General features: G+C 45.4%; 1 protein-coding gene across 23 annotated transcripts in view; it reads left to right on the plus strand.

Moving 5' to 3' along the window:
• MADD (MAP kinase activating death domain) overlaps positions 1 to 18,113 on the plus strand; it is a 123,488-nt gene that overhangs the window by 34,093 nt on the left and 71,282 nt on the right. For 12 of the 23 annotated variants that reach the window (XM_059722849.1, XM_059722835.1, XM_059722838.1 and 9 more), the window contains 9 exons: positions 5,805 to 6,419; positions 7,970 to 8,273; positions 8,957 to 9,088; positions 10,336 to 10,449; positions 11,194 to 11,274; positions 13,062 to 13,118; positions 13,881 to 14,059; positions 15,672 to 15,907; positions 16,318 to 16,474. In XM_059722849.1, the coding sequence (XP_059578832.1) occupies positions 5,805 to 6,419; positions 7,970 to 8,273; positions 8,957 to 9,088; positions 10,336 to 10,449; positions 11,194 to 11,274; positions 13,062 to 13,118; positions 13,881 to 14,059; positions 15,672 to 15,907; positions 16,318 to 16,474 (1,875 nt within the window). The remainder of the gene's footprint in view (positions 1 to 5,804; positions 6,420 to 7,969; positions 8,274 to 8,956; positions 9,089 to 10,335; positions 10,450 to 11,193; positions 11,275 to 13,061; positions 13,119 to 13,880; positions 14,060 to 15,671; positions 15,908 to 16,317; positions 16,475 to 18,113) is intronic. The other 11 variants (XM_059722839.1, XM_019476887.2, XM_059722850.1 and 8 more) reach the window with 1 other exon arrangement.

Genomic DNA, 18,113 nt, shown 5'->3' on the forward strand with positions numbered 1-18,113 from the left:
TTTTTTATGGTGGCTCAGATCTTAATAATGGCGACCTGGTGGGACTCCACCCATGACTGGATCACGGGTATAGACGGCTATACCCTGTACAGGAGAGATCGAGTACATAAAAGGGGCAGGGGTGTAGCTCTCTATGTTAAGGAAAGCTGTGCGTCCCTGCAAGCTGATGTTGGCGACCAGGGTAGACGACTGGAGACCCTCTGAGTTAAAATCCGTGGGGAACACGGCACAGGGGACACAAAAGTGGGCGTCTACTGCAGACCACCCACCCAAAGTCAAGAGCTTGACCAGGAGTTCGCCTGGGACCTGGCTGAGGCCGCACGCTCCAGGACCATGGGTGTCATGGGTGACTTCAACTACCCAGACATCTCGTGGGAGGATCACTCAGCAAAATCCGAGCAGTCACAAAGCTTCCTATCATGCGTGGTTGACCTCTACTTGACTCAAGAAGTCTATAGCCCAATGAGAGGTAAAGTGCTGCTCAACCTGGTACTGGCTACTGGGGATGACCTGATCGGCGACCTAGTGATCAAGGGGAAGCTGGGTGACAGCGACCACGAGCTGATCACCTTCACCATCCATCGTAAAGCTGGCAAGTCAGTCAGCAACATGGAAGTCCTTGACTTCAGGAAAGCCGACTTTGACAAGCTCAGGAGGCTCATCAGTGAGGCCCTAAGGGACCATGACCCCAGGGGGAGGGGCGTCCAGGAAGAGTGGTTGCTCCTCAAGAGAGCAATCCTCAATGCACAAGCTAATTCTAGTCCATCTTGGAGGAAAGGCAGCAAGAGGGCACAACAGCCCCCTGGCTCTCCAGGGATCTAGCAGACCTCCTGAAGCTAAAAAGAAAGGCCTACAAAGAATGGAGGATGGGATTGACCTCCAAGGAGGAATATTCTTCATTGGTCTGGTCCTGCAGGGAGCAAACCAGGAAAGCCAAGGCTGCAACTGAACTCCAACTAGCTTTGCGTATCAAGGACAATAATAAGTCCTTTTTCAGATATGTGGGGAGCCGGAGGAAAAGCAAAGGCAACATTGGACGCCTGCTAAATCAGATGGGACAACTGATGCCCAGGAAAAAGCCAACCTATTAAATGGGTACTTTGTGTCGGTCTTTCATCAGTCCTGTGGGACGCCCATGCCCACTATGGGACAGGGAGGTCCAGGTGAGGGAGATGGAGGGGTCTGCCCTCCATCAATGCAGACCTTCTGAAGGATCACCTTGAGAGGCTGGATACCTTCAAGTCAGCAGGCCCTGACAATTTACACACCAGGGTACATCTAGGAGCTGGCAAGCATCATAGCCCAGCCTCTGGCATGGATCTTTGAGAACTCCTGGTGCTCTGGTGTAGTGCCCAAAGACTGGAAGAAGGCCAATGTGTGGTGCCTATCTTCAAGAAAGGGAGGAAAGTGAATCCGGCAAACTATAGGCCCATCAGCCTGACTTCTATCCCGGGGAAGGTCTTAGAAAAGTTTATTAAAGAGGCCATCCTTAATGGACTGGCTGATGCCAACATCCTGAGGGATAGCCAGCATGGGTTTGTTGCGGGTAGGTCTCGCTTGACCAATCTCATGTGCTTGTACGACCAGGTGACCTATCACCTGGACAAAGGAGAAGAGATTAATGTCATATATCTTGCTTCAAAAAAGCCTTTGATTTGGTATCCCATGATCACCTTTTGGCGAAACTGGCCAGTTGTGGCCTTGGGTCCACCACCATCCGCTGGCTGGGAAATTGGCTCCGTGGTTGGACCCAGAGGATAGTAATTTGATGGAAGTCAATTGGCATGGTGCCCTGTGACCAGTGGGGGGTCCCCCAAGGCTCTGTCCCTGGACCTGTATTGTTCAACATTTTCATTAATGATGTGGACATTGGAGTCAGAAGCGGACTGGCCAAGTTTGCTGATGACACCAAACTTTGGGGTAAAGCATCCACACCTGAAGACAGAAGGGTGATCCAGGCTGACCTGGACAGGCTCAGCAAATGGGCGGTTGAGAACCTGATAGTGTTTAACACTGAAAAATGGAAGGTTCTCCACCTTGGGAGGAAAAACTTGCAGCATCCCTATAGGCTCGGCAGTGCTATGTTGGCTAGCACTATGGAAGAAAGAGACTTGGGGGTCATCATTGACCACAAGATGAACGTGAGCCTGCAATGCAATGCTGCAGCTAGTAAAGCGACCAAAACGCTTGCTTGCATCCGTAGATGCTTCTGAAGCAAATCCCGGGACGTCATTTTCCCCTTGTACTTGGCCTTGGTGAGGCCGCAGCTCGAGTACTGTGTCCAGTTTTGGGCCCCACAATTCAAAAAGGATGTAGAGAAGCTTGAGAGAGTCCAGAGAAGAGCCACGCGCATGATCCAAGGTCAGGAAAACAGACCTTACGACAACAGGCTGAGAGCTATGAGACTCTTCAGCCTGGAAAAGCATAGGCTCAGGGGCGATCTGATGGCCACCTATAAGTTTATAAGGGGTGTCCTCCAGGATCTGGGGGAATGTTTGTTCACCAGAAGCGCCCCAAGGGATGACGAAGTCGAACGGTTATAAATTACTGCAAGACCGTTTCAGGCTGGACATAAGGAAGAATTTCTTTACTGTCCAAGCCCCCAAGGTCTGGAATAGCCTGCCATCGGAGGTGGTTCAAGCACCTACATTGAACACCTTCAAGAAAAATTGGATGCTTATCTTGCTGGGATCTTATGACCCCAGCTGACTTCCTGCCTTCGGGTTGGGGGCTGGCCTCGATGATATTCTTAGGCCCCTTCCAGCCCTAATGTCTATGAAATCTATGAAATTAATGGTTGTCCCATGAATATCCCTATCGTCTGTAATCATGTGGATCATACAACTTCCCACTGACAATTATAGCAGGAAAGTAATTAATTTTTTTCAGTTTCTTTTAGTACAGTTCATTAGCTGGAAACAAGAAAGAAGTAGCACTTGCTATCTGATCAGATAGCTCTCCAGGGACCAGCAGTGGCCCCATCAGTTACCATCATGCAAACCACTGAATTAGATATTCCTACATGTTAATTTAACAAGTTTTGCAGTTCGGTGAATATAAAGTATAAATGCCACTTTCAAAATCAAAACAGAATACATACCTTTGTCCTGTTACTAAAATTTCTCTTGTGAAACTTACGGGCTGAAATCTTGGCTCCACTGATCTCTGTAGGAATTTTGCCACTGATTTTGTTTCTGTGGAGTTAGGATGTATCCTTTGGGATTATCAAAAGCAAAAATATTGTACTGTGCTTTATCTAATAATGAACCAAAAAATCTTATTCTGACTGTGTTAGGGACATTTGCTTAGCCAACCTTGTACATGAACAAAGACCGCTTATAATATGGTTTTATCATAATAGAAACTAAACTGTTTACTTTCTTCTGTTTTTCTTTCTTGCTAGAAAAGTTTCAAAATTGTTCTCCCTTTGATTTCTATGCATATTTTGGTTTTTGGATCTGGTACATTTCCACTGCGGTTACTATAGCTTATGCATTGTACATCAATTCAGATACCTACTTATCCTTGATGTTTAGTATACTTCTATCTCAGTAGCTCCCTAGCTGTGATCTCAGAGTGGTTTTCTCCCCCCATGGAGATTGCTGGCCTAATTTGGACTTCACAGCTCTCTCTTTGTACCACAGCCTACTTTCCAGGATGTGGCAGGACATTGCGAGGACTTGTCCTTGTCTATTGATGAAGAAGCTCCTGAACTTCCTTTCTCACTGTCTTGCTCATAGGTGACAATGACTTTTAGGTGACCTGTGCCAGGTAGACTGAGTGGGCCATGTTAGTGGTGGGGAGTGAGAGCTGTGTTAGTCTGAAGTCGGGCAGAAGGCAAGGTAGAGATGCATCTTATAGGCTAATTACATTAGAGATGCATGAGCTTTTGTGGGCAACAGCTCACTTCATCAGATACTGAGAACATATGCACAGAGCAGTCCTATCTCTGTGCATGTCCTTTCTCAGAATCTGATGAAGTGAGTTGCCCACAAAAGCTCATGCATCTGTGATTTAGTCTATAAAGTGCATTTCTACCCAGTGGTGGAGAGTGTCAGTTAGGTTAGGGCATTTGAACCAATGCACAGTGGCTGTGGTGAGAGGTGATTTTCCATGCCACCATCGTTGCATCTGCATATTTCTGTCTTTCCGAGCTTCTCCTGGGGCCTGACCTGATAGTTCCCTGTTGTCTCAGCTTGGGAATTAATGCAGTTTTTTTCACTCAATATTTTCATCTGTTTCAAGGGTAAAATCAACTGGATTTGGGTCAAGCTGGCTGTATTATCACTCAAGGAGCCTAGTCTGGAAGAGAAAAAAGCAGCATTTTCTCTAAGTGTTACCCAGAGACCTTTGCAGTTGAACATACTTTAAAAACTAAACTCAGGGAAACTCCTCTTACCAGGGTGACACATTCTTGTAACAGTACACCCATGGATTACCATTTCCCAGGAGCTGCCCCTTCCATCTTAGTTATGATCAGGGATCCTGGTTTATTCTGTTTAAAAATCCTAAATTCTGATTAAAAATCCCCAAATCTGCATTTTTCTGCAATAAAAATCAAATGCCACAATGGATGGATGGATATCAGTTGAACACAATGGGGTTTTTTTTATATATTTCCAATTTGAAAGCATTTTGGAAGCCTAGCAGTGCCTCAATCATTATAATAAAACAAATTCTAAATATCTGTATATTTTGGCATTTGATTTGAGGTTTTTTATCAGTATCTGATCATGCAGAAGCACAGGCGGCAGCTGAGGCACTATGCACTGCCCTGCGCTGTTGGCTGGGCCTGACGCATGGCAGGGAGAATTGGCACTGCGCTCCATAGCAGTGCTGTTAAGCTAAGTGCAGCTCTGGCTCAGGCCATGCTGCAGGCAGCAGAAGGAGGGCAAGGGGCTTCAGGTGGTCTCTGTCCTGCCTGGGCCAGAGTGTGGTGGTTGTGGCTCATGTGGGCAGCAGCAGAGCAAGTCTGGCCCTGGCATGGGCTAGAGGGAGGAGAAGGGGACTCCTGTGGCACCCCCTGCTCTGTGTGACTGGGGCTCCCATGCCGTGCCAACTGGCCTGGCCATGCCCCTTCCTCCCCCGCCTTGGGCAGTGTTTCCCAGCTGCCCTGCTCCTGCGCCTGAGAGCACAAACACTGGCCTCTGGCACCACTGGCCTGACCACGCAGCTCCTCGCCACCCTTGAAGGGCCTCCCTCTGCTCCCTGTCCCTGCTGGAGGGGCAGGTGCCTCTGGGCAGGCCCCACTGGTAACAGTGCAGAGCTGGGCTTGCTGGTGGCACCGAGCACTGTCTCAGCCCCCCTACCCTGCTGCAGCCTCTTCCCCCCCCCCAATAGACTTACCTGTATGCAGCTGCTGGAGCTGCTCCCACCACCCTGCCTGGCTGTGTGCTGGCCGTGTGTGTGCGTGTGTGCATGTGTGTGTGTATGCGCATGCACATGGCATCCCTGGCCTTCCCTAGCCCCAAGCAGCCACTTTCAGGCTGAAAGGCTGCCAGCCTGCAAAGGGAAACCCATGGTTTCTCACATTTTTCTCTTTTAAAGGGGAAAATTTTTCCCAGTTTTCTGTGGCAAGTGGAAAACTCGGATTCGTGGTTATGACGTTGCAAACTGTTCCTTTGCCTTTTTCCTTCTGTGCTCCTGGCTTTTTTTCAATGACTGACAGTTGAAAAGCTGTGCTCAGTGCATGTGTTAGAGAGAGAGCAAGGGGTTGAAACTGGACTTGGGAATATGAACAGGTGCATGTGAGATGGCCAAAGTTTATGCTGTGATTAATCGTTGTATGGTTTTGCTCTTTGTAGGCAGCCGAGCAGTGACAGTGTTGCCCAGACCCCTGAATTGCTCCGACGTTACCCACTAGAAGACCATGTGGATTTTCCTTTGCCCCCTGATGTGGTGTTCTTTTGCCAGCCAGAGGGATGCTTAAGTGTACGGCAGAAACGCATGAGTCTGCGTGATGACACCTCCTTTGTCTTCACACTCACAGACAAGGATTCAGGTGTCATTCGCTATGGGATATGTGTCAACTTCTACCGCTCCTTCCAGAAGCGATTGCCTAAGGAGAAAGGAGAAGGCACTGGTGGGCATCGAGTTCGGGACGGACAGAAAGCCCCCAAGGCTGGGGACACTTCTGTTGCCCAAGAAGAAGTGAGCAATGAGAATTCAGAGGGTGGCTCTTCACTGCAGGCACCAAGCACAGAGTCTACTCCAGATGTGAACCGGTCTCCACGCAGTAAGCGTTTGACCAAAGGCACTCACCGCTCCCGGAACAGCACCCTGACCTCCCTGTGCATCCTTAGCCACTACCCCTTTGTCTCCACGTTCCGTGAGTGTCTGTACACCCTGAAAAGGCTGGTGGATTGCTGCAGTGAGAGGCTGCTGGGCAAGAAGCTAGGCATTCCTCGAGGAGTACAGAGGTATGTGGGGAGAGTTAGGAATTTTCCTGTGTCCAGGGCTATGTGTCCTTGCCTTAGCTTCTGCTGCAGAAGATCTTGATGTGTGTTTGTGTGACAGGGAGGTGAGAGAGGGATGCAGGTAGTTGTCAGACATAATCTGTTCTAATTCAGAATTGCTGGACAAAGGGAATGCTTTGCATTTCTTTTTGCTAACCTTTCTTGCTCTCTGTTTCAGTAACCTGATCTGATTTTAACCTTTGCCAATGTGAAGTACCTCTGTTATGCCACATCCTGTTAGTAACTTAAAACATGATATGTCCTTTTTAAGTCTCATCATTGACACTGTTCCTTTATTACCTGAGTGCCAGTGATGCATGCCAGGATTGATATCCTCACCAGTTAGAAACATAGCTAAGAAATAACAGCATATTTCAACTTGGGTAGGGGAAGGGCAGTGTAGCTGATGCATGTGAAATAAAATAGCAGGCATTAAATGGTCATTTAGAGGGGAAACAACTTTGGGAGTGGGAATGGCTAAGAGAGACCAAAGATTTTTTTAGCAGTAATCTAAACTCCTCCTCTTCTGCCATCTCATGCTGTGGTTTTGGATGTGTAGACCAAGCCATCACATTGGAGAGCAGGAGGGGCAAAAGTATTTTGTATGACTGTTTCTGTGTTGTATTTAGTTCACAGTACTTAATGACCAGAAGGAGATTGCTCTTTTCCAGTATGTCAGCAAAAAGAAGAAATATAGACTACATCTTAGGGAAGGGAATATTTTGATGTGAAGTGTCCAGCTGTGAAAGAGGTGCTTAGACTAGGCCTCAGACTATGAGCCCTGTTGCTTAGGAGATTTCATAAGCAAGAGTGACTTTCAGGTCTCCAAGCTGGAAATGTTGTTTGAATACTTTTATAAATGGGAGTATAACAAAAGGGCCAGAGGATAGGAATATTTCTGTTACTGGATACCCATTTCTCTCGCGTGCCAAGGAACACCTGCAGCAATTGGTTTTCCCATCTGAAATGTGGCCACCTCTGCTGTGGGACTCTTCAGTTGTTTAGCAGCCCCCAGTTGTTCAACAGTTTAGGACAGGAAATTAAAAAAGAATATTAGATCAAATAGAAACTGCTGAGGGTATTTTGCAAGCTATGCTGTTATTAACTAAACTGGAATTTGCCAGGTTAGCAGAATTCCCATGTTCTTAAGAAGAAAAAAATATTTTTAAGCATTAGGACTTTGGTTGTGTGACCTCCAGCGACTCAGAGCTTCCTAATGCTGTGTTGGGGTGGAGTCCCTTGCAACAACGGGCTATTGTTCTGGGGTTTCTTTGGTGGGTTTGGGCCCTGTTTAGCTGATAAGTTACCAGACCAAGCTGTTATAGCTGTGGCTCTTACTGTAATCAAAGGGTTTATATTCCTATTATCTCAGCTTTAATGTCTCTTCCCTTTCCCTGGCTGACCAGTAAGAGCTAGATACATTTTTGTCTGTCACAGAGAAGATTTTCAAGTCTGTGTGGAGCAGCTCCAGATTGCATTCATGAGATTCACTTAATCTTTGTCTTGCTGCACAGGGATACCATGTGGCGAATTTTCACCGGCTCTCTCCTAGTGGAGGAGAAGTCCAGTGCACTGCTACATGATCTCCGTGAGATAGAAGCCTGGATTTACCGGCTGCTCCGCTCACCTGTGCCCATTGCTGGTCAGAAGCGGGTGGATGTGGAAGTCTTGCCACATGAATTGCAACCAGCCTTGACCTTTGCCCTCCCTGATCCATCCCGTTTCACCTTGGTGGACTTCCCCTTGCATCTACCTTTGGAACTACTGGGTGTGGAGGCCTGTTTGCAGGTGCTGTCCTGTATCCTTCTGGAGCATAAGGTGAGAGGAACGAAAAATTGGGTTTTGTTTCCAGTCCACCATGACCCTTACAGGAGATTATACTAATCCAGCCCCAAATCAAAGCTCATCGGGAACCTAACTATGAAGTATGGTAGTAGTATGGTCATGGGGAACAGTTTTTGAATGGGAGCCAGGGTTGGGCCATACTTGAGATTCCAGTGTGGGAGGGTTTTGTTCTCTGTGCAGAGTCTTTAAGATGGTGATTCTCAGCCTGGGATGCCTTGACATCCTTTCAGGGGTGCCTAGCAGGTACCACACATTGTTAGCACTGTTAGGAACGCAAACATAAATCACAAGATAAGCACAGAGATTTCAAATAGGAATCCAGTGTTGAAAACATGCTGCAGGTCTTTCTGAGTTCTTTGCAACAGAAAAATTGTCCTATTTTTCTGTAGTCAAAAATTGAATGAAAACTAAGAGCTGGCATTTTCCAAGGTGTGCCTCAAGTATAAAAAGGTTGAAACCCACTGGTTTAAGAAGCTTATTTTGCTGGTACTGGGTCATGACATCTCATCATTGCCAAGCAACAGGGAGGCAGAGCAGCATCTCTGATATCCCAGTGGAAATATTGGACCAGGGCGTAGTTTATTGTGGACCCTGAGATTCTTTAAGGCCTGGAAGAGTGGTGACTGTGGTACTAACATGAGTTTTCTTGGCCACAGGTTGTACTGCAATCCCGAGATTATAATGCTCTCTCCATGTCTGTGATGGCATTTGTGGCTATGATCTATCCACTGGAGTACATGTTCCCAGTGATTCCGCTGTTGCCCACTTGCATGGCTTCTGCAGAGCAGGTACATCATATTTTCTCACTTGCCCTTGCTGCAAAAGTTGTGCTCCGCAAAGAGGGCCGTAATTTTCTTCTTGAACCCCCCTTTGCACAGCGGCAATGTTTATGTATTGTCAATCCCACATGACTGTGAATTGTAGTTTTGCATTACATTTCTATAGTGTTTTTAATCCCAAATCATTTCTTGAACTGCTAACAGAGTTCCGTTTAAAACAGCCCTATTTACAACAGAAGCCACTGACCAGCTGCACTGTTAAGGGAGGAGAGGAAGGATGCCTTGCCAAGGACATGAGCAAATCAGTACCCTTACCCAGTGACTATTCAGAAATAGGCACAGGGTCCCTTTTTAAGATCTTGTCAAAGATTGCCATTCAGTAAACAGTATGATCTGCAATTCCTTCCTCAGAATTGCTTCTGTTGGCAGCAGGCTTCCTGCAGGAACCCATCATTATAGCTTTGGAGAGGCAGCATTCAGGTTACCTTGTTGATTCCATTGCTGTTCCGCTGCTGCTCTCACAGTTCTTTTGCCCCAAGAACCCTTTCCAGCTAGGGTTGACTGGGGATTTAAGGAACAAAAGACCCTTTCACCTCCAAGTCACTAGTTTTACTCTGCTGCATGTCTAAAGCAACCCAATGTAATTTTTATCTTTCCCCATAGTATCTCTTTGTTGATGTGAGTGTTCTCCTCTCTACCTTCTGCTATTGAAAGCAATTTGAATCTCTCTGTAGTTTTTCAGTACAGATTTGAAAATTCTTTTCCGTTGCTTGTGCTGCCTTAGGAAAGCCATCAGCCTAGAAACCCAGATAGTTTTTGTGAGTGTTTCTTTTTTTAAATGGCTTTCTTTCTGGAGGGGTACAAAATTGATTCACTGCATTTGTGCTTTGTTTATACATGTCTGACTTGTTCTTACTCTAGCTTGAGCTTTGCTGTGAACATCTTTTCCTTTGCACCTGTGACAAGTACAGCAAGCTGTTGGGCTTCTGTTAAATCCTTCTCCCAAGAGTTTGGTTACATAGCCAAGGGAAAGCTCATTCATTTTGGCTTGTCCTTGGGAAAGATGTTTTAATCCTGCTTCAGGAGTTTTGGACTTTGTCCTTTTATTACCTCTCCCTTGGATGATTTGTGGGATGGTTACAGGCTGTCGTAACTGATCAGATTGTAGTTAATGTTTTTAGGATGTAGGGTGGTGGCAGTGAGTAGAGTTACCAATACAGATCTTGCTCTTGTTAATGTATGTGTCTCCTCTCCAGTTACTCCTGGCTCCCACACCGTACATCATTGGGGTTCCAGCCAGCTTCTTTCTTTACAAACTAGACTTTAAAATGCCTGATGACGTGTGGCTGGTTGACTTGGACACCAATAAGGTAAGTGATCCCTGCTCGGAGACCTGTGGTTTTGATGATGGATCACAGTTCCATGGTGGATTTGAGAAATAAGGTGCAGAGGCACAAGTGCACGTGTGGCTGAAGTCAGGCTGCCTTCTGCCCCTCTGCTTTTATGATGCCTGTCCTCAGTCCTGCCCCCACACTTGTCTCCCTATTGGAGTTGAAAATTTCTTGAAAAAATAGTATTAATCTTATTTTATTATGAGATTCTGTAGTTTACAGGATAGTTTAAACTTGAGCATTCACATGCTTTGTGGGGAAGTGCAGAGGTAGAATGAACCAGGAAAGAAGCTATGAAAGCACATTGCCTGGCAGATTTGATCTTATTTTTTTACATCTTCTCTCAATTCATAAGCAGGGGTGAATAGAACTAGGTCTTGTAAGAGGCCTCCAGTAGCATGTGGTGTGGCAATTTAAAGGGAACAGCATACACCAGTCTGGAGTGTGGTAGTAGTAATACTGTTGCAAGAGAAATGCAGGTAACAGCCTCTAATAAACAGGATTTTGAAGGGTAGGAAACTGCTGGTTAAACTTTTTGTTTTGTGTTATAAAGGGTAAAGTTACTCCTCCATTAAACAATAACCCCAGGGTGTGAAAATCAAAGTGCTGATGCCATCTCAGTGTCTAGCCTTTATGCCATGGTCTCTAGTATGTCTGGTAAGGCCAAGGGAGTCTACTCTGGCTGTGGATACTATTGGGATTTGTTTTGCTGTTTAATTCCAGGTCATTGTTCCAACAAATGCAGAACTGTTGCCAATTCTACCAGAGCCAGAGGCATCAGAGCTGAAAAAACACCTGAAACAGGTAAGCAGGGCAGTAGGAGGCTGGTGGGGAGAGGAGTAAGTTCCAGTGAGACTCAGCAGGTGCTGTCGGATCATTGAAATATTGGCTTCCCAACCTGAGTAAGAGGGTGGCTGTGGACAGCACTTGTCCTAGAACAAAACATGCTAAAAGTGGTCTTTTTGGTAGCTGTGTATAATCGTGATGGGTAATTTTTAGACTGACCATGAATAAAGAAAGTAGGAGTGCTGGAAGATCCCTCCTGCTCTGGCATATTTTGTCAGTATGGAAAGATGAGTAATAAAGCTGCAGGGATATACTCTCTAGAGGCTCAAAGGCCATATGGCTCCTTTGGTAACTTTGCTGTCTCTGAAATGCTCCAAGCCTGACAGTTTTTTCATTTGCAGAAACCTTTCTGAGTCTACTCAGAATAATTCACTTTCATTTACTTAATTCGTTTTCTCTTTTGTGGTTTCTTTTTCCCCCCCACTGCTTTGTTGAGAAGTCCTCAACTTACCTGTTAAAAATGCTAGGAGCACCCCTTTAGCAGGTGACCATTAGACTCTTCCCTCCCCCCACACTGTTCCCCCCAACATTCAAGCTGGACAGCAGCATTTCAGGCTTGTAGAATACTATGGGTGACATGTATACTGATCTCTAAGACGTTGCTTATTACCTCTGCCCTTCAAAGAAGTAAGCTGGTAAGGAAGTAGAGAAATCTCCTGGGAACTTTATAGGTCCAGTTAGGGGGTACCTTTTGAGACATGGCCTGAGACACCACACACAACCTATTAGAGTTGCTATGGATTGCAGTTTCCCTGCATCTGGTTTTTACTAATGTAGAAGGTTGCAGTCCCTCCATTATAGACTCTGTGTAGGCTTTAGACTCCAAATTAACCCTGTTTTTCTCTTGTTGGTTCCCCTCGTTTCCTCTTTTTCCATTATCTGTGTCTGAGGTCTCAGTCACACCACCTCTGACATCCCGTTAAGCCAGTAATTAGCTTGGGTCATGACTGGCTGATCCAGTGAAGCAGGTTTTATCTCCTTTTTTTTTTTTTCTCTTCTTCTTTTTTCCCCCCTCTGCATGCAGTACCTACAGGTAAAGTGTGTTGTAAACCTGATGAGAGCTGCTATTTTTCTCTCTCTCTCTCTGCCCTATATATATAGAACAGTAGAAAACTTGGTATCCTTTGGACATCACCAGTAAATGATCCAACAGTAGAAATTACACTTGCAACCCCAGGATTTGTTTATTTTTTCTTGTAGTTCAGGGGGCTATTTATCAAAACTCCCATGTACCAGGATGAAGTTGAACATTAGTATAACAAAATATGATATTTCTTTGTTAACTTCCATCAAGGGATAGTAAAACACTCCACCAAATTCAGAATACATCTCCCCATTCCAAGGTAGCCACTGGGAAGGAAGAGGGAGAAGGTTGATTACCAGCTGAGACATAGCAGAGAAACTTTCCTCCTGGACACTGAGGCTAACATCTCACATAAAGCACTAGGGTTTTACGTGTCCATGCAGAGCACCTGGGACCCTGGATTTTAAGCTTTCATTAAAAGATCTCTGGCAGCCAGTGGACTGAAGTGCCCTCATTTTCAGAGGAGAAAGGTCTGGGGTGGAACAGTTTGGCCTCTCTTAGGAACTGTGCCCATTTGTGGTCCCTTTTATTTCCTTTCTCATCTGTGATATTTGGTAGTAATAGAATTTTTTTTTCTCCATCTGTCTCTCTGTGGTCATGTGTTCGTGTTGGCTCTGATTGGCTGCTGGTGTTGTCATGTGATCTTCCATCTTGCCTCCAGTGTCTGGTTAGCATGACTGCAATCACTCAGCAACAGCTGCTCACGCCTGACAACAAGGTTCTTTTATTTTACTCTTTTTTTCCCCCTCAACTTTCCATTTTATTCCTTTTCTCTGTGTTTTTTTTTCCTATTGACTTTTGGAAATAATCAAAGGGAGGCTAGAGGAAGGAGACTCATGGGGCAGAGAGGGAAATGGGGGACTCCCTTGGTTGCAAAGGTTTAACTTCCTGAAGGTGCATTTCAATTATTAAGACTTGGATGACACTCAGGGGTTGGGATGGCTTTAGCTTTGTAGGGGTATGATTGTGTAGATACCCATGCATTGTCCCAGGATACTAGACTCCGATAGCTAATTGCTGAGGTGCTGGACACAATAATACTATGGCACTGTTCAGGCCCAAGGAGGATATTTCTGAACACTGGAGATGGCTCTCAGGTGCAGATAGGAATAACTATTTGTCAAGCTGCTGGGATCCAGAGTACTACACACTCATGAACGTGGCAGGTTTTGGACTCTTGGAGACATCTGTGTTTATTGTTATTAGCTGGTCAGCAGTCTGAGCCCATCTCCAGGACTGTGCCATTAGTGAGGGAACTGTTGAGTCAGTTTAGCAAAAACAGGGCCCAGTGACCAGCACAGGGTTCTCTTTCTTGGCTGAGCATAGGGGCAGAGTATGGTGTGAGACATGTTCCTGGAAGCATGCTAAAGCCTGGTACAACTTGTTGTGATTGCCCAGGAGGCAGTGCAGCTGTATGCACAATATTAGTGCATGAAAAGTGGTTTCATGCTGACTGTAAGTGTGACTTGTTATTTCTCAGGCTTTGGCCAGCATGAGTCTGAATACCCAGCCCATTCTTAACCTAGAGAAGTTCCACGAGGGACAAGAAATGACACTTCTCCTGGGAAGACCACAGAATGACCTGCAGTCTACTCCTTCCACGGAGTTCAACCCTCTGATCTATGGTAATGATGTGGACTCTGTGGACGTGGCTACCAGGTGAGGCTGAGCTGGAACGCTAGTGTCATATCTCCAGAGGTTTTGCATTCGGGATGGAGTGCAGAGATTTCTGAGGTGCAAGCCTGTCTCTCTTTCAACTAAACGCTGACAGCTAGAAGTAACTTTACAAACAAAAACATTGAGGCAATGGTTACCCTGAAGTTTGTGTCAACTTGCCCGGGTAGATGGATAGAATGATCATGTCTTGTGGTTGCTACCTTTCAGGCCTTCTTGCCTTTTTTTTACCTGTATTTTTCCCCCAGTTCAGTTTCTGTCCTTGGATTTCCACAGCATAACAATGTGAATTCAGGTTAAATTACACACAATTGCATTTGCTGCTTTCCACACAGTTGTATTTACTCTAAGGCCCTGTCTACAAGGGCAGGTAAAGGTGTGATTGGATCTAATGTGTGATCTACACAATCACACCTCCTGCCATGCCGCATGTGTGTGGCAGGAGGCACAATTATGGGATTGCACATTAGATCCCAAGGTGCCTTATTGCTGGTGTAGGATGAGCCCTATCTTAGGCTTCCCTGTGCCAGCAACAAGCAAATTCTTGTGGCTGCAGCCCCCTCAGTTGAGGTGCTCCCTGTCATGGGGGGCACCCAGGTCCTGGAAGTTGGGTGTTGCTGGGATCCAGAGTCTGCAGCTGCTAGGGCTGAGAGTCCCAACCAGCGTTCCCTCTAAGCTGTGTGGTGTGTGCGGCTGCGCAGGCACACCTGACAGCGTGGCATGAGTGCACCTGTGTGGCAGTGCATGCCGTACAGGTTAGAGGGAACTCTGTTCCCAACAGCTGTGGGACTTGCAGGTCTTGCTGGGGAAGGTGCATCCCTGTGGCTGGGAGCCCACAGCTCACAGGGCTCTCAGCTGCAGGGGAGACCCTGCTATGTGTGCAAATTGAAGCCGAATAGCAACCAGCTTTGAAGTTCATACACATTTTCAAGGTCTAACTTTATTGATGATTGGAGCTTTTTATTGTGTGATAAGTACTTTTCATGTGTAGCTGGTTCCGAAGTAATCACACAGTTAACTGCAGTACTTGTAACATGTAGAGGGGGCCTAAGAAATATAACCCAAGAGGTCTGGCCAGTTAATAGCAATCTCTGTCAGCTGTTATAAAGGAGGATGTTGCTCTATGGCAGCCATGTGTATTGAGGGATCCAAAAAATGTTGGAGTGAAGAAAGGGGTGGTAAAAAGTCCCCGTAGGTTTATGGGGTGTATAAATGAAGTTTATTTCCTACCTATGGGGACTTTTTACCATCTTATACCATCTACACTTTTCCCAGAGCCTGACGAAGGGACTTTGATCCCAAAAGCTTGCAGAAAAGGACAATTGTCTTGCCATTTTCCAGTTGATCTAATAAAAGGGATCATTTTGGAACCATGAGTTCTAGTTTTTTGTAGGTCAGGAGTGAAGAAAGAGCATTTAAAACAAAGTAGTTTCTTGAGACAGTGTTGTTCCCCAGGGGCAGTCATTTTTACGTGGGATTGCCCTTTCCTCCCCAGAAGATCCTTTTACTGGGAAGTATTGTCATTAGGGTGAGACTTTGATGCCCTCTTTTGTCCTCTCTCCTTCATGTTTTTTTTCCCCATCTGTTTTCTATATAGGGTTGCTATGGTGAGGTTCTTCAATTCTGCAAATGTGTTGCAGGGTTTCCAGATGCATACTCGCACTCTTCGTCTCTTCCCCCGGCCAGTGGTAGCCTTTCAGGCCAATTCCTTTCTTGCTTCCAGACCAAAGCAAACTCCTTTTGCAGACAAACTGTCCCGGACACAAGCAGTGGAATATTTTGGAGAATGGTCACTCAATCCTACTAACTATGCCTTTCAAAGGATCCACAATAGTAAGTCCTGCTCCTGTTTGCTAAATGCCAAAACTTCTGATATGAAGGTCTTATGGGGAAAAAAAAATGGGTAGCCACCATGCTGTTCCAGCTGTGGAGTCTAATGCTTCCTTTGAAGGAATCTTCCTCTCAAATACAACTCCTTGAACTAGGATGTACTTTTCCCAGTGGCTTGTGTATTTTTCTTGTGTTGTTGTCACAGTTGTTATTCTTCCCTTTCCAGTCATTTCCTTGTTTTTCACCTGTTTTTCTTTGTCTGCAGACTGTAAACTCCTCAGGGCAGGAACTCTTTTTTAATTTATTTGTGCTGTGCATAGCTCAGTGTGACCTTGCTATGACTGGGGTCAGCAGGCTGCCATGATACTGTTGAATACATCCAATTAACTCTCCTTCCTTGTGTTTTTGTGCAGACATGTTTGATCCAGCCTTGATTGGTGACAAACCAAAATGGTATGCGCATCAGCTGCAGCCAATCCATTATCGTGTCTATGACAGCAATTCCCAGCTGGCTGAAGCATTGTGTGTCCCCACAGAGAAGGAAACAGACTCTGACCCAACTGATGACAGGTTAGTGGAGAACATGATATGATTCAACTGCTTATTAATGGTCACTTTTAGATATTCTAGTCATCTCCTTGTTTTCTGTCTCAAACTACTCTTCTGATTTCCCAGACTGCCTCATAAGCACATAAGAATTGCCATTTACTGGGTCAGACTATAGATCCATCAAGTCCAGCATCCTGTGTCACACGGTGGCAGAAAGTGGATGGTAAAAGGGAGTGTGAACTGGGTATGACCAGAGTTTTTTTCCACTGCTCCTCTCACTTTCAGCCTCCAGTATTTAAGGTTTAGGAAGTTCTAATTCAGGGGCTGTGTCCCTAACTCCTGTGCTCAACAGCTACTGATTCCCCTTTCCTCCAAGAATTTGTCCAGTTCTTTATTGTCTCTTTAGCCTGTGGAAAACATTGCTAGTTACTTTCCTCCTTTAATGCTCTGTATCACCTGTATCACAGCAGCCTCAGATCCCTTCGCTAGCTCTCTCATATAAGCTCTTTATCTTCACTTTTTAGCTTTTATTTAACATCACTCCTGCCTCTGTCTCTTGTTGCTTCCTCTTGCTATCTGTGCTACACGTGCACTTCAGTACAAGCAATCCTCGGACTTATGACACAATTAGTTCTTGAAAACTGCGTCTTAAATCGAAACGTAACTCGGAACCAATTTTCTCATAAGAAACAAGGTTATAAATGGGGGATTGGTTCCTGAACCAAGGCCTGATACCCTATTTTCACCAATTTTCCCAGAATTTTGTACTTGATCAAGTATAGATGAGTAATATAGTTACATTAATATATTTATATTGTAAATAGCAATCGTATTGATTTGGAAGGACTTCTTTGAGGTGACTGCTGAACTTTTTGAAGGGTTCTTAGCTGGAGTCTTCTCAGGAGTCTTGGTTGCAGGTTTCTCTGGAGTCTTGTCTGCTTTCTTAAAGAAAGTGTCCAAAGATGTTTGGCCAGATGCTTTCCAGGGAGATGAGCAATGCAGCAAACTTGTTCGCTGGCGTGGCGTCACATGGGATCAAGCATTATAAGTTGAAACTGATGTCATAAAGTTGAAACAGGGTGTCAGTTTATAAATGTTGTAAGTGCGAAATGTTGTAACTCGAAATGTTGTAAGTCGAGAACTACCTGTGTTTCTTCCTTCCATGCTCTTCTCTTAGCCTTCTTCCCTTCTGCTTCTTTCACCCGGGCTGTTTGCATTTATGCATTTTTGGGGGGGAAGGCATCAGAAAAGGAAAACTGCATATTGAAAGTTGACTCTGAGTTAAACTCTCAAATGTCATCACTGCAGATTTCATTAGTGTGTAGTGGCTAGAGGCTGGTTATCACATTGGTACTGGAAAGCTCAGCCCAGAGTGAGGCATTGCATTGTTATACAGTTCTGTGAGGTTTGTTAGTGTTAATCTACCACTATTTTCATTCATATATTTAATAAAATATAAATAACTGCAGTTCATTTTTTTGGTGGTTCTACCTCTACCTCACAGGGTTTTGTCTGCTCTGTTGTTTGCCTCTGAGCCTGCAGAGCCTTGGCACGGGGACTTTTTTTGCACATAAGCACAGAGGACAGGCCAAATGCACAGATAGTGCTGGCTCTTCTATTAGTCTAAAAAGAAAGCTCTTTTGCTTGTTGATTCCTTCAC

This window comes from Alligator mississippiensis, chromosome 2, assembly GCF_030867095.1.
Source record: "Alligator mississippiensis isolate rAllMis1 chromosome 2, rAllMis1, whole genome shotgun sequence".
NCBI lineage: Eukaryota > Metazoa > Chordata > Crocodylia > Alligatoridae > Alligator > Alligator mississippiensis.